General features: G+C 52.2%; 3 protein-coding genes across 5 annotated transcripts in view; all 3 read left to right on the forward strand.

Moving 5' to 3' along the window:
- Positions 1 to 2,639, forward strand: part of ARHGAP30 (Rho GTPase activating protein 30) — a 27,784-nt gene extending 25,145 nt beyond the window's left edge. For both annotated transcript variants that reach the window (XM_074309248.1, XM_074309250.1), the window contains one exon: positions 92 to 2,639. In XM_074309248.1, coding sequence (XP_074165349.1) covers positions 92 to 1,789 — 1,698 coding nt within the window. In that variant the 3' untranslated portion in view covers positions 1,790 to 2,639. The remainder of the gene's footprint in view (positions 1 to 91) is intronic.
- On the forward strand, positions 1,828 to 11,332 carry USF1 (upstream transcription factor 1). Of its 2 annotated transcripts, XM_074309255.1 has the most exons (11): positions 1,828 to 4,176; positions 7,716 to 7,808; positions 8,014 to 8,063; positions 8,189 to 8,304; positions 8,602 to 8,703; positions 8,966 to 9,161; positions 9,422 to 9,509; positions 9,667 to 9,725; positions 9,859 to 9,953; positions 10,224 to 10,352; positions 10,586 to 11,332. In XM_074309255.1, the coding sequence occupies exons 2-11, from the start codon at positions 7,801 to 7,803 to the stop codon at positions 10,673 to 10,675; spliced, it is 933 nt and encodes a 310-aa protein (XP_074165356.1). In that variant the 5' UTR covers positions 1,828 to 4,176; positions 7,716 to 7,800; the 3' UTR covers positions 10,676 to 11,332. The 2 variants fall into 2 exon arrangements, with proteins under 2 accessions (XP_074165356.1, XP_074165357.1); XM_074309256.1 differs by lacking the exons at positions 1,828 to 4,176; positions 7,716 to 7,808 and having other exon boundaries at positions 8,013 to 8,063; positions 8,189 to 8,273.
- A 110-nt stretch (positions 11,333 to 11,442) lies between these two features.
- On the forward strand, positions 11,443 to 13,410 carry TSTD1 (thiosulfate sulfurtransferase like domain containing 1). Its single transcript, XM_074309260.1, has 4 exons — positions 11,443 to 11,971; positions 12,077 to 12,205; positions 12,989 to 13,151; positions 13,245 to 13,410. Exons 1-4 carry the CDS (start codon positions 11,875 to 11,877, stop codon positions 13,291 to 13,293), a joined length of 438 nt encoding a protein of 145 aa, XP_074165361.1. The 5' UTR covers positions 11,443 to 11,874; the 3' UTR covers positions 13,294 to 13,410.
- Positions 13,411 to 13,662: the final 252 nt, after the last annotated feature.

Consider the following 13,662-nt stretch of genomic DNA (forward strand, 5'->3'; position numbering starts at 1 on the left):
CTGGGAGGTGGCAAAGAATACAAGCTGATATCATTCAGGGAGAGATCTGATTGCATATGCATCCCTGAGCAGTGGTTGCTCTTGCTTACAGGTGGAAGAATTCTCTGTGGAACCCCCCCTGGATGACTTGTCTTTGGATGAGGCACTGTTTGTCCTGGCTCCTAGTTGTTGCTCCCCAGATCCTGGGACCCCTGAAGACGACTTTGGAGAGGATGTTTTCCTCAGTGCTTATGATGACTTGAGCCCCCTCTTAGTTCCTACACCCCAAGGAGGGGAGGATTTAGGGAGAAGAGAAGATGAAGTTGATAGAAGTCAAATCTTTTCAGAGGAAGGAAGGGAAAAAACTTACAAAGAAGCTGGAGAAAACAAGGGGGAGGAATCTCAAAGAGTTTTCAAAAGTAATGTGGAGGTTAAGGGTAGTCTGGAACCTGAGGTTAAAGTTGATGGAGGAAAGAGAAATGAAAAAGAGGAGGTTGAAGAAATGAAGACCAAAGGGCTAAAGGAAGTTGAGAGCAGGGAGGAAGTAGATCATGGGGTGGCAGTTAGGGGAGAGAAGACTGAGAGTGAAGAGAGACCTGGGGGAGTGGTAGAAGTTGAACACGAGGGAAATACAGGGAAAGAATTGCAGACAAAGGACCGAGACAAGAGTGGAGTAGAGACACAAGTTGAAGATGAGAAGTCAGGGGAAGAGCAGAAGGCTGATGGAGAGAATCCTGAGGGACAAGAGCAAGCAAGCAGGAAAGAGCAGACTGGGGGAGAAGAGCACCAGGTAGAGGTTGGAAACTATGTAAGGGGTGGGGAAGCTAACAGCCAGACCCACCAGGGCATCGAGGGGAACTGGGAGACTCTAGACAGCCACAAAGTTGATGAAAACAGAGAGAGTGAGTCTGGAGAGGAAAGTGAGTGCAGGAACATAGAATCTGGAGGAAGACAGGAGAGGGAAGATAGAGAAAGCATTGAGTGGGATGCTGAGATCAGTGGCGACAGGGAATGTGGTGATGGAGAGGCAGAAGATCAGGAGGCTGAAGGGGACAGTCTGTCAGGGGATCTGGACCCAGAAGGGCCTTGGAGGTCTAGTAACGTTAAAGGTCATGTCGCCAACCCTTCTGGAATAGAAGGAATAGAATCACAATCTTCTAGGCCAGAAGACAAGGAACCTGAAGGGCAGACTACCCTTGAGAACTGTGTCCTCTACCCTTATGCCCCATCTTCCTTTGTGTTGCTCCCTGACTCAGCAGGGAGTGTGAGCATGCGCCTGGCCTCCACCTTGGTCCAAGTTCAACAGGTCAGATCTGTACCTGTAGTACCCCCAAAACCGCAGTTTGCCAAGATGCCTAGCACACTAGGTGGCAAGATCCATGTAGCCCCAGCAAACCCGTGCCCACGGCCTGGCAGGCTTGATGGAACACCTGGAGAGGGAGTCCAAAGGACCCGTGCCTCCCGGTCCTCCTGGAGGAATGGAGGGAGCCTTTCCTTTGATGCTGCTGTTGCATTAGCTCGAGAAAGGCAGAGGACAGAGGCTCAAGTTATCAGGAGGACCCAGACCTGTATTGGGGGTGGGGATGGAAACCTCCTTCCCAGCACCTCTCCTTCCATCCTGTCCCCAGCCTCTGCTCGGCCTCTCAGTTGCTTGGAGCCCTCACTCCCAGGTCCCGAAGGGTCTGGACCCCGGAGCCGACACAGCCTGCCACCTGGAGAATCCCAGCCTCTCAGCACTGTCATTTCCCCCCAACGCAGAACCTATGCATTTGAGGCACATGCTGGCCTTGGGGAGGGGGAAGGACTCTGAGTAGAACTGGAGTATTTGGAGTCAATGGCTCCATCTTTTGTCCAGCTACCTCCCTAGCAGTTCCTTCATCAGTGGAGTGATTCCTATTTCTTGGGCTCTGAATCCTAGCTTCTGTTTTCAGTCTGTACAAAGCCAGGACCGTGGATCATCTGACGCTTGTTCAGACACAACTAGCCCTTGGGATACTGCTAGCATCAAGGTCCTGCCCCAGGGGACAGGCCTATCAGCAGAGGAAGCAAAGGAAAGAAACAGACTGGTGGGCAGACAAAACACTGAGAAGTTTTCATTGAAAAAACAGATGGGAACTCAGTCCAAATTCCTGTGCTCCTTTGAAGTTGGAGCTCCCTCTTCCTAAAGCCCATATATCCTTACACTAGGATATCTTAAAGAACTACCCATCTTTATTCTTGTTCTTTTGGGTATTGCATGAAAATTGGTTCATGGATTTAGAGGCACAAGGACACTCATATATGGTACTGACTAATTTCATTTTACAAATAAGGAAACTTTAATGTCCTGTCTCCAAACCAGTCCTTTATAAATGTCCAAGAAACCCATTGAAGAATTAGCATCAGGTGGTCCTGTGCCCCTTCCGTATAGGAGTGTCAGAGTTCTTTAACCCATCTCCGCTCAACCTCCAGGGAGCTGGGGGAACGGAAGTGTCCTCTGATGGCCTTTCAGGTCTCCGAGTCCCGGGAAGACTCCCTTCCTTATAGCCCGGTAATGGGGTGGGGAAAGGTTATCCTAATCACAGTGCTATTGTTTCCTACAGCAGAAAAAGGTCATATGATCCAGTTTGGAGAGACTAAGTTGTAGGTGGTTTGAAATAAAAGATGTATTTTTTAATGTACTTACTGGAATGATTCCTGTTTTAAGGACGTTGAGAGGTAACATTTATGTGCAAATACACAATTAAAAAAAAAAAAAAAAAAGCAAATGACTGTACCAAAGACAGTAAACTTCCCATTTAGAGTTAGGGGTAGAAAAAGAATGTGTAACTTTAACAAAACAGTAACAAGTAGTTCCTCTATCCACAGTATTTTCTGAATATCTCCATTTTGTTGCTATTATTTACAGTTGTGTATTCATTTTGTTCTTTTTTTCACCGAGTACCGGTTAGGTTCATGAATTTAGAGGTGAAAGGATACTGATATGGTATTGACTAATTTCGTTTTACCAATAAGGAAAATTTAGCATCCTCCAACCAGTCCTCAGTCTTCTATTTTTTTGTATACATTTATCATTTCTTCAGTGCAGTAATATTTTAATATTTTGTTATCACGCACCATAAGCTCCTAATGATGGGGCATAAAGAGTTACCAGATGTTGGTTGACTGATAGTCTTAATTTTTTTTTTAAAGGATGGGAACTCAATCCAAATTCTCATATTCCTTCGAAGCGGGATAAGCCTCTTCCCGAATGTGCTCTACGGCGTCTGCCTTTGTGTGGCCAATGAGGTGCCGGGGCTCAGCCTGGTCACACAGCGTTGAGTCTGAGGCTTCCGGGCCAGTATTAGGACGTGTTTAAGGGCTGGGAGGAAGGGCCCCCAGGAGATGTCACATGGCAGGGAATAGAAACCCCGCCTGGGAGCCGGAAGGCTGGGACAGGCCGCGATCTCGTCCCTCGGCCCTTCAGCGCCCCGAATAACCCTCTCGGCCTAAATCGAGGGCTGGGTTTGGCTGGCCTGGGAAAGAGTTTCTTCACCGAGGGCCCCGCCCTATAGTAATGCTGGGAGACCACTGACAAGGAGGGGCGCGGCCATGGAGGACAAGGGAGAAGGGTTTTCAGGAGATCAAGCGCCCGGAGAACCAATCCCCGCAGGAGCTGCAGTGCTCGCGCCTCGGCCGCGCCTAAAATCCCAGCGCCAGATAGATGCGCGAGCGCTCCGCCAGGTGCCTGCAAATTCTTCTCTCGAGGGCGCCCAGACCCAACATGGCGTCCAGAGCAGCCCTCGTCAAAAATGGCGGCCACGTCGAACATCTCTCCCAGACTTAAGATGGTCTCCATCGAGCCTTCGACCCGCTGTGGACCGCCAGGATGGCCGTCTGTCCGGAATCAAGAACCAGTCGCTTTCCCTTGATGCCGGATGGCGCCGAGCTCGTTCCCAATGGGAGGCGTCTTGACGGGTCAACGTCGCTTCTGCCCCTCAGCTAGGAAGAAGGGCGCCTCTGCGCGGCACTCCTCGCCAAGATGGCGGTAACCGGAAGTAGGCGGTGCCCTCCGCCGGTCCCGGTGAAGTAGGCGGATCTGGGGAAAACACTTCCGCCCCGCACCGACATGGCGACAGCTGGTCAGTGCGCATGAGCGGCTGCCCATGGAGAGACCTGGGGCCGAAGGGGGAGAACGCGGTCGAGGGAAGTCGGCGGCTACCGGGGCGCTCTGGGCTGGTGAGTGCGGGGCGAGGAGACGGACTAAGGGGCTAGGTGGTGAAGGAGAGGTAGGGGAGCTGCTGGGGTAGTTCGTTTCCTTTCGGACGGGGGAGGTTTGCGGAAGGGAGAGGGTGCGAGCGAGCCTTTGTTTTTTTGGGAAGTGGGGGAGGGGCCGCGTCCTGGTCTTAGCCTGCCCCTTCCCTGTCCTCGCCCACTCCCCAGCTTCGCCTGGTCCTACCCTACCCCTCCTCCCTTCGCCCCCGGCCCCCTCTCCAGGATCCTTTCTCCCGGCACTTCCTCCTTCTCCCCCCACCTTCCCCCCCCCCCCGCTTCTAGATTCCTTCCCCCACCCCCACCCCTCCTCCCCGCCCCCATACCCTTCCCAGGCTCCCCGGGGGCAGCATCTGTTTGGGGCTGCTCCTTCTCCGACCTCTCCGTTCCCTCCCAACCCCTGCAAAGCCCGAGGACCCGGGACCCCCACTCTCCCTCAGACGCCTGCCAGGGGGCTGCAGGGCCGCCCAGAGCCCCGGGTGAGGGTGGGCAGCGTCCTCGTTGTGGGGGGTGGGCCGGCGGCGGAGCCCTCCTCCCCAGCCCTCTCCCCCAGCCTCCCATTCTCCTGCACCCTCTGCCTCGTCCCCTTCATTTTTCTGCCCTCGCCCCACTTGGCCCCCTCCGCCTGCCCGCTCCAGCTCCTTGCTGCTCCGGCTCTCGCCCGCCTCTCCTGCCTCTCAGCGCTTTGAAATTGTTGAGGGAACAGGAGTGAATAGGGGATTGGTCAAGAAGAGTCACAGTGGAGTGAGGACGTGCTATGAGACGCCATTCACTCTAGTGGTCCGGGTGGTGGGGGAGGGGAGGCACAGGGAGAAAAGAGAGGGAAGAAAGAAAAAGGGGGGGGGGACGCCGAGAAAAGCGAGGAGATAACAGAAAGGGGGGGGAAGAGGGGGCAGATTTTCAGGCTGGAAGTCTTGAGTTCTCTTCTGGTGTCTATGAGTCTCTTAGACTTTCCTAGACTCCTAAGTTTTCTTATTAAACCCGGATGCGTTGACAAGTCCAGCTTCCTTCTGTCTGTGCCCCATGCAGCCCTGATGGGGAGCACTCCCGGGGTCCAGCCATTCCCTTCTGTCTGTGTCCCATGCAGCCCTGATGGGGAGCACTCCCGGGGTCCAGCCATTCCCTTCTGTCTGTGCCCCATGCAGCCCTGATGAGGAGCACTTCTGGGGTCCAGCCATTCCCTTCTGTCTGTGCCTCATGCAGTCCTGATGGGGAGCACCCCTGGGGTCCAGCCATTCCCTTCTGTCTGTGCCCCATGCAGCCCTGATGGGGAGCACTCCCGGGGTCCAGCCATTCCCTTCTGTCTGTGCCCCATGCAGCCCTGATGGGGAGCACTTCCGGGGTCCAGCCATTCCCTTCTGTCTGTGCCCCATGCAGCCCTGATGGGGAGCACTCCCGGGGTCCAGCCATTCCCTTCTGTCTGTGCCTCATGCAGTCCTGATGGGGAGCACCCCTGGGGTCCAGCCATTCCCTTCTGTCTGTGCCCCATGCAGCCCTGATGGGGAGCACTCCCGGGGTCCAGCCATTCCCTTCTGTCTGTGCCCCATGCAGCCCTGATGGGGAGCACTCCCGGGGTCCAGCCATTCCCTTCTGTCTGTGCCCCATGCAGCCCTGATGGGGAGCATTCCCGGGGTCCAGCCATTCCCTTCTGTCTGTGCCCCATGCAGCCCTGATGGGGAGCACTCCCCCGGGGTCCAGCCATTCCCTTCTGTCTGTGCCCCATGCAGCCCTGATGGGGAGCACTCCCGGGGTCCAGCCATTCCCTTCTGTCTGTGCCCCATGCAGCCCTGATGGGGAGCACTCCCCCGGGGTCCAGCCATTCCCTTCTGTCTGTGCCCCATGCAGCCCTGATGGGGAGCACTTCCGGGGTCCAGCCATTCCCTTCTGTCTGTGCCCCATGCAGCCCTGATGGGGAGCACTCCCGGGGTCCAGCCATTCCCTTCTGTCTGTGCCCCATGCAGCCCTGATGGGGAGCACTCCCCCGGGGTCCAGCCATTCCCTTCTGTCTGTGCCCCATGCAGCCCTGATGGGGAGCACCCCCTGGGGGTCCAGCCATTGCTGTCTCTCTCATTAACTGATGTCTCTGCCTTCTGTCCCCTCTGGCGCCCTCAGTTGCTGTTGGTGGGTGTGGGGGCAGAGCCTGGGTGAGATGTGGCTGCCTCCGGTACTCTTCTGGTCTTCCCGGGAAGACTTGGGAGAGAGAACTGGAAAGCTTTGGGGGAACTTTCCTGGGTTAGGAGGGCTCTCTGCATCTCATCCCTTCCTTTTCCCTCCTTCCCCCTTTACTTCCTTTTAAAGTTTCACTTTTACTTTTGGCTTCCCCTTTTAAACCACTTTCTTTTGGCTCTGGAGCTTGTCCTCCGGGCCTCTTATTTCCTATTGTATTCCTATCTTCTGTCCTTCTCAAAAAGCCTTTCCTTGTAAGCAGAGTGTAAAAGGGAGGAAGGAAAAAGTTCATCAAAACTAAACAGCACATGGGAAAAAAGTGTGATGTTGCCTGCCCGTCATACCCCTCACCCACCAGCCCCTCGGGTGCAAAGAAGGGAGGACGGGGTGCTTCTGTGTTCCTTCTTTGGGTCAGGTGCCTTGCTTTGTAAAGGGGGTTGAATTTGTAAATCATGATCTTCCTGTCGGAGCTGTTAGATGCCAGGGCTGGTGGTGCCATCTGTCTCTGGCACTTTGTTTATTTCCCAAACTAAGAAATAGAAGGTCTTGGGAGCACCAGGATGGCTTGTGGGCATATTTTTGCTTTACTCCCCTTGTGTTTTAGAGCTGTAGAATGTTGAGCCCAGTGATGCACTTAAATGTGTTTTCTGAGAAATAAGGCATTTATTACGGTAAAGACATCATAATTGCCAAACCTACCAGGCAAGGAAGGCTGGTGAATTAAGGGAGAAGGAAATTTCAGAGGCCGATTCCCAGGCACAAGATTGTTTCTCAAAGGTTTTGATCTTAGAAACTCTTAACTTAAAGTCTTTGGGGGTAAAACTGAAAGAAAACCTAGCTTGGTCTTGTTTCTGCTGCTGCAACCCAATTTCCCTGTCTAGAGAAAAAGATTTCTCCAAGTGTGCCCAAATCGGTGTGGATCTCTTAAGCAGCCTGAAGACACGTTACTGAACAGAGTAAACCACTACTTCTTTACATTGGTGGTGATGTTTTGCCAGCATGACTATGCTTGAATATAATCGAGCTCCATGAAACTGCTGGCTTAGCTAAGCAAAATAGTATTAATAACATCCAGGAAAACCACTGCTTACAAACCCTTGTGCCCGGCACTCCAGATAACTTCTGTTACTTGGGTTAGAAGCAGGAGGAGGATGCAACTTTGTGCACAAAATGTTCTTCTCACCTGCTACTCAGCTCTTGGGATTAGGAAAGAGATTTATTGAAAATGGTCTGCCATATGAGTAGTTTGTTTGGGTCTCAGCAAAAGAGGGCCTACTTAGGGTTATAACCTCATAATAAGTTATCTTATTCTCTTCTTTCCCTCCTCCCATCTCCCCCAGGATTTACAACAAGACATTGTGAGGCAGAAGGTACAAAGACTTTAAGAAAAAGAACGACCCTTCGGATGTGCCCCCTGGCAGAGAGATGAAGGGGTGAGTTAAGGGTGGGACAGGAAGTAAGGTCCCTGTAAAGCATAACCTGAATTGTAGCCTCCTGAATCGTAGCCTCCTGAATCTTAATTTCAGCTGTGCTATATCGAAAGTTCCATTGAATGTGGGTGCCAGGAGGTGCCAGGGCCTGAACTTGCTGCTCACTGCTTCTCCCCCTTGTTTTTCCATCTTGTTCCCCCCACAATAGGCAGCAAAAAGCAGCTGAAACAGAGGAGGGCACTGTGCAGATCCAGGAAGGTAAGTTGGGAATCAGGATCAGAAATGGGATCGACATTTCCATCAAGCCCATTTTTCTGTGTGACATGAGTGGTAGGAGAGACTCAGAATTTATGAAGCCTTTCTCTGCTAATCCAATATCATAGGTGCAGTGGCAACTGGTGAAGATCCAACCAGTGTGGCCATCGCCAGCATTCAGTCAGCTGCCACCTTCCCTGACCCCAACGTCAAGTACGTCTTCCGAACTGAGAATGGGGGCCAGGTAAGGGGGGGCCCCCAGGGAGCCACAGAAATGCTATGGGGTCTGGGTTGAGGGAGGCAGTTAATATGGATTGGGGAGACCTTATCTGAGGGGGGAATGTGACTATTGAAATGAAGGAAATTCTGATTTGGAGAAAACTTAACTTCTTGAATTCTCTGTGACTACTTTGTGTAGAAATAGTAAAGGAGATGGAGCTTCTTCATTTGTTTCTCTGAGGATCCCCTGCTCCTCTTTCAAGAGTTCCCTAAGGTTCCCAGTAGTTACTTTTTTTTTCTTCTACCTTTCTCCTTTTCTCAGGTGATGTACAGAGTGATCCAGGTTGCTGAGGGGCAGCTGGATGGCCAGACTGAAGGCACTGGTGCCATCAGCGGCTATCCTGCCGCCCAGTCTATGACCCAGGTATGAAGGAATATGAGCTTGGGGAGCAGGCTTGACTCTGAGAAAGGTGAGATGGGGATTGACCAGTAAAATGGAATAGGAGTCCAGGGGAGGGTCCTTGGATTCACAGAGGAGAAGTGAGGGAGGGGCTAGGGTTGCTGTAGTCCTTAAGTAAAAAGGGTACCCCCTCCTTAGAGGTACAGCTCTGAGGTGTTAGAATCATAAGACTTTAGTGGCAGAAAAAGAGATGTGATTGAAACTCACCCTTTTAACCTTTTCCTAGGCAGTCATCCAGGGGGCATTCACCAGTGAAGATGCAGTGGAGACAGAAGGGGCGGCCACAGAAACACACTACACCTACTTTCCCAGTACAGCAGTTGGGGAAGGGGCTGGTGGGGCTGGTGCTGGGAGCACAGCTACTGTTGTTACCACACAAGGCTCTGAGGCACTACTGGGACAAGCTACTCCTCCTGGAACTGGTGAGATATATCTTAATGGTGGGTGAGTAAAAGAGGGCAAGCATAAGCTATTAAGGATTGGGATATCGGAGACCTGGAGAGTTGAATGTTCCCTTTTCCTAATATTGATGAGACAAATGTAGGTTTGGGGAATATGCTAAGATATTAGAGCATATTGATATAGCCATGTGAGGAAAGGAGGTTTATCTTTTTGATAGAGAACTTGATAGGGTTTCATGTCCCTTGACCTAATGTAACCTTTTTCTATGTTTCTTTTCCAGGTCAGTTCTTTGTGATGATGTCACCCCAAGAAGTGCTTCAGGGGGGAACCCAGCGATCCATTGCTCCTAGGACACACCCTTACTCCCCGTGAGTGACCCTTGCTTCTCTTCATTTCTCGTGAGTTACCCTAATCCCCATCCCCCCTCCCAATTTCCATGTGTAAAACCCTTGCCCCAAAATGTCTTTCCCATCCCACGTGTTATTATTCTCCTCATATGGTGGTCACCCCATGTTTTCTTTTCAGGAAATCAGAAGCTCCTCGGACAACTCGAGATGAGAAGCGAAGAGCTCAGCACAATGAAGGTGCTTGGAGTGGGTGATTTGGGTGGATGAGGCTAGGACTTGGCTGTTAGAGTTCTCTGGGGAGGAGGGGTGGGGCTAGATAGTTTTACCTTTCAGCTGCTCCCTAAATTATCCTGCCTTCTCCAAATTTCAGTGGAGCGTCGCCGCAGAGACAAAATCAATAACTGGATTGTGCAGCTGTCAAAGATCATCCCAGACTGTTCCATGGAGAACACCAAGTCTGGCCAGGTTAGGGGAAGACCCTGCTGAATGTTCTGGGCCTTTCTCTTGGTGGAGGTAATGGAGGTGGTAGGGGTCCAGGGCCACTTTGAGAGATGTCCCTCATTTCTTTCTAAAGCATAGGGTTAAGAAGGGAGATTGGTATTCCTTCACCTAGGGTAGTGCTCCCCTTTGTACTCCATCCAGAGTTCCAAAGTAAGGAGTGGCTCTCGGAAGACAGGACTTCACTAAGTCACCTTGAAACCTGGCATCCTAGACTTCATCCTTTGTTTTCTGCAGAGTAAAGGCGGCATCCTGTCCAAAGCCTGTGATTATATCCAGGAACTTCGACAGAGCAACCATCGTTTGTCAGAGGAATTGCAGGGGCTGGATCAACTGCAGCTGGACAACAAAGTCCTTCGACAACAGGTCAAGACATCCCTGAGTCCTCTTTGAACAATATCCTCTCCCTCTCCTTTACCCCCATCTGGCCCAGATTCCCAGAGGTAGATATACTAAAGTGTTCTGGACAATCTGGTGTTGGGCCTGCAGGGACTTTGTTGTTCTCACCTTTGTTTTGTCTGCCTAGGCCTTCTTTCCTTGAATAAGCACTTCCTAATTCTACTTGGAGATCCCCTTTAACCTTCCTCTCTTCTGACCAGGTGGAGGATCTGAAGAATAAAAATCTCTTGCTACGAGCTCAGTTGCGACACCATGGAGTGGAAGTTGTCATCAAGAACGATGCCAATTAAACCCTGAGGAATTTTACATCAGGCTTGGGCACCAGAGCCCCTTCCCTAGGACTGCAGGCAGCCGGGAGCACCGGACTTGACCTGTACCTTCTCCTCCCACTGCCCTCGTGAGGAGTGGGGCTGTGAGAGTTGCTGAAGCACCTGAAGGAACTGTGGCCCCGTGAGGCCCTTGGCCTTCAGCTTTGAGTGTGGCACAAAAGGACAGGCACATACCTGAAAACAGCCTTCCTTTTCTCCCTTCTCCCTGGGCCCTTGTGCTTGTCTTGCACATGCATGTGCTATTTCTACTCTGGATATCACACACTCATGGCCTATTATGTGACTACTCTGAGCATGTAGCTAGAGAGACGGACAGGTGGAAACTCTCTGTTTGCATTTGAGAACTGGAGCCTCCTTTCTCTAACCAATAGGGGAGGCACAATTGGAAGCTCTAAGGTTCCTGAGATTAAATCCCCTAAGGGGATAGACTTTAGCAAGGGTGGGGAGCTGAGGTACTGAATGTTAGAGCTGGAAAAGGAATTAGGGCCCAGAAATCTCTGGGATGGGAGCAAGAACAGGCAGAGGTGCTGTTCTTTGCTCTCCCTCTTGGGCTTTCACATCCCCCCCCCCTTTTTTTTTTCCTTGTTTTTTTTTTTTTTTTTTTTTTTTTTTTTTTTTCTTAGAGAAAGATAAAATTGTTCAGAACCACAGTTGTCTCGTGTTCTGTGGGGTGACAGGGTGGGAGGGGAAGGGCTAGGAGTGGGAGAGAAAATTGATGGGGTTGGGGAGCCGATTGATTCTTCCGGTGTTGAGAAGTAAGTGCAAACTCCTAGAGGCGTGGAGCCGTGCAGCCCTCGGGAATAGGAAGAACCTGGCTTGTGGGGCCAGAGGTCTGCTGTGATGGAGACGTCCGGACTCTGAGACCGAAGAACTGGGCTTGTTCTAGGGAGGCTGCAGCTCTGGGGAACCTTGGACTGTTCACTTAATCCTGGGGCTCAGTATTCTCATCTGCAGAATGGGAGGGGGAGTGGATAGCTCTTAAGGCTTTTTGCTAAACTAAGTCTTCTGCGGCAATGACCCCCGCCCTGGGCATGGAGTTTGCCCAGTGAGGAGGCTGCAGTGCCTTGGCTCCTGTTACCATGGGAATGGGGGCGGAGCTTAGCCGGGCAGTGTGAATCTTGGGGGCTCTTCCGGTTCCATCGGAGCAGTCCGGAGCAAAGATGCTGCCGAACGGTAATGGTGTGGGTATCGAGGCCGGGCCCTTCGCCCTCCCCGAAGGGGGCCACTACGCCATGGAGGTCCGCAACATGAGCCGAGGTAATGTGGGGATGAGGGGTCAAAGCCTGGAATTTTTGGGGAGAGGCAGATGAGGGAGCAGGGGTGAGGAAGATGCTCAGCCCCTTCCTTCTCTCCTCGCTTCAGCGCCGGCCATGTCGCTCCCGGAGCTCCGTTCCATCCTGGCCACCGACCGAGACCGGGTCCGGCTCATCGATGTGCGCTCTCGGGAGGAGTCCGCGGCGGGGACCATCCCCGGGGCGCTCAACATCCCGGGTACGAGGGTGCCAGTGTCCGCAGCGGCTCCGCAGTGCAGGCCAGGAAAAGCTCCTGCGGCATCCAGGGGATGCGGGGCGGGGCCGAAAATGGTGCCCGTAGCAGCCGTGCTTTGCGGGGCTGGGGACAGGGCCCCCAACAGCCGTGCAATGCGGGGGTGGGGGAGTGTGGGGGTAAGGGTATGGCACCTCTAGGGACCAGCTTTGCAGGGCCGGGGTATGGGAGATGAGACCCACAAATAGCTATGCAAGGCAGGGGGGAGGGGGAGGAGAGAAAAAAAAAAAAAAAACGGCAACTGCATCGACTAGCCTAGCAGGGCCTGGGTCCGGGGGATGGTACACGCAATAGCGGTGCAATGCGGGGGCGGGAGGGGGGAGGGGGAAGTGGGAAGTGTTGTGCCAGCCGCAGCCTTCGGCCGTGAAACTGAAGGAAGATAGCTTGGGGGGAGGGGAGAGAAGAGGGATTCCACCCATCGACTTAGGGGTGGGGGAATCTTGTTTACAAGATAACTTTTAAAAGGGAAGGGGCTACAGAGCTCGATGCCCGCCTGTCTGTTTGCTTCTCCGTGGGGAGCTTAGAATCTGTGGATGGTGGAGCTGTTTTTTCATTATGTATGAATGTGTATGTATTTGTATTTGTATATGTATTTGTGTAGAGAGAGAATGGGAGCTGCATCATTTATTATTTGCTTTTTTGAGGCCATGGACTTTCATCAAGGCAGACCGATCTGGTCCCTCCTTAACTCCTCGGTTCCCCCCCCCCCCACGTCTCCTTCCCTCCTAGTGTCAGAACTGGAGAACGCCCTCCGCATGGAACCTGCTGATTTCCAGGCTACCTACTTTGCGGAGAAGCTGAGGCCAGAAGAAGAGAACCTGGTCTTCTTCTGCCAGATTGGCAGCAACGAGTGCCACGCCATGCAGACTGCCAGGGAACTTGAATATCTGGGGTATGGGACAAGGGTCGGGGAGGAGCCAGAAGCCCCGCAGTGTTTCCGGACTGCCTTCCATCCCTCACGCTTGTGTCATTTTTCTTTCCACAGGGCTAATTATGAAGATAACTACAGGGCATGGCAGGCAAAGGAGGGTTAGTTAGGAGGAGGGAACACCGATACCTTCCTTCTACCCTCGGTAACCTTGCTGTATATGGGTACAATGCTGGGCCCACAAGGTATCTAATAAAGAATATTTAATGGAGAAACCTGCAAATGTTTAGTCTGTTCCTTGGTCCTTGTTCCAACCCTAGTAGTAGTAATGATAAAACACACTTTTGTCGCAGTCCAGCTCTTGGCTGTTTGTCTCTTCCTCCTTCCTCCATTCCCCTTAAATCCAAGCGTACAAATAAAGTTCTTTGAGAAGTGGGATGATTCTTCCATAGTCACTGGCTCTCCGATTCAGATGCATCTCCGATGCTGAAAAAGTAATGGCTCCTGGCAGATTCACAAGAGATAGCAATTGGAA

The sequence above is a fragment of the Sminthopsis crassicaudata genome, chromosome 4 (genome assembly GCF_048593235.1).
Source record: "Sminthopsis crassicaudata isolate SCR6 chromosome 4, ASM4859323v1, whole genome shotgun sequence".
In the NCBI taxonomy this organism is placed as follows: Eukaryota; Metazoa; Chordata; class Mammalia; order Dasyuromorphia; family Dasyuridae; genus Sminthopsis; species Sminthopsis crassicaudata.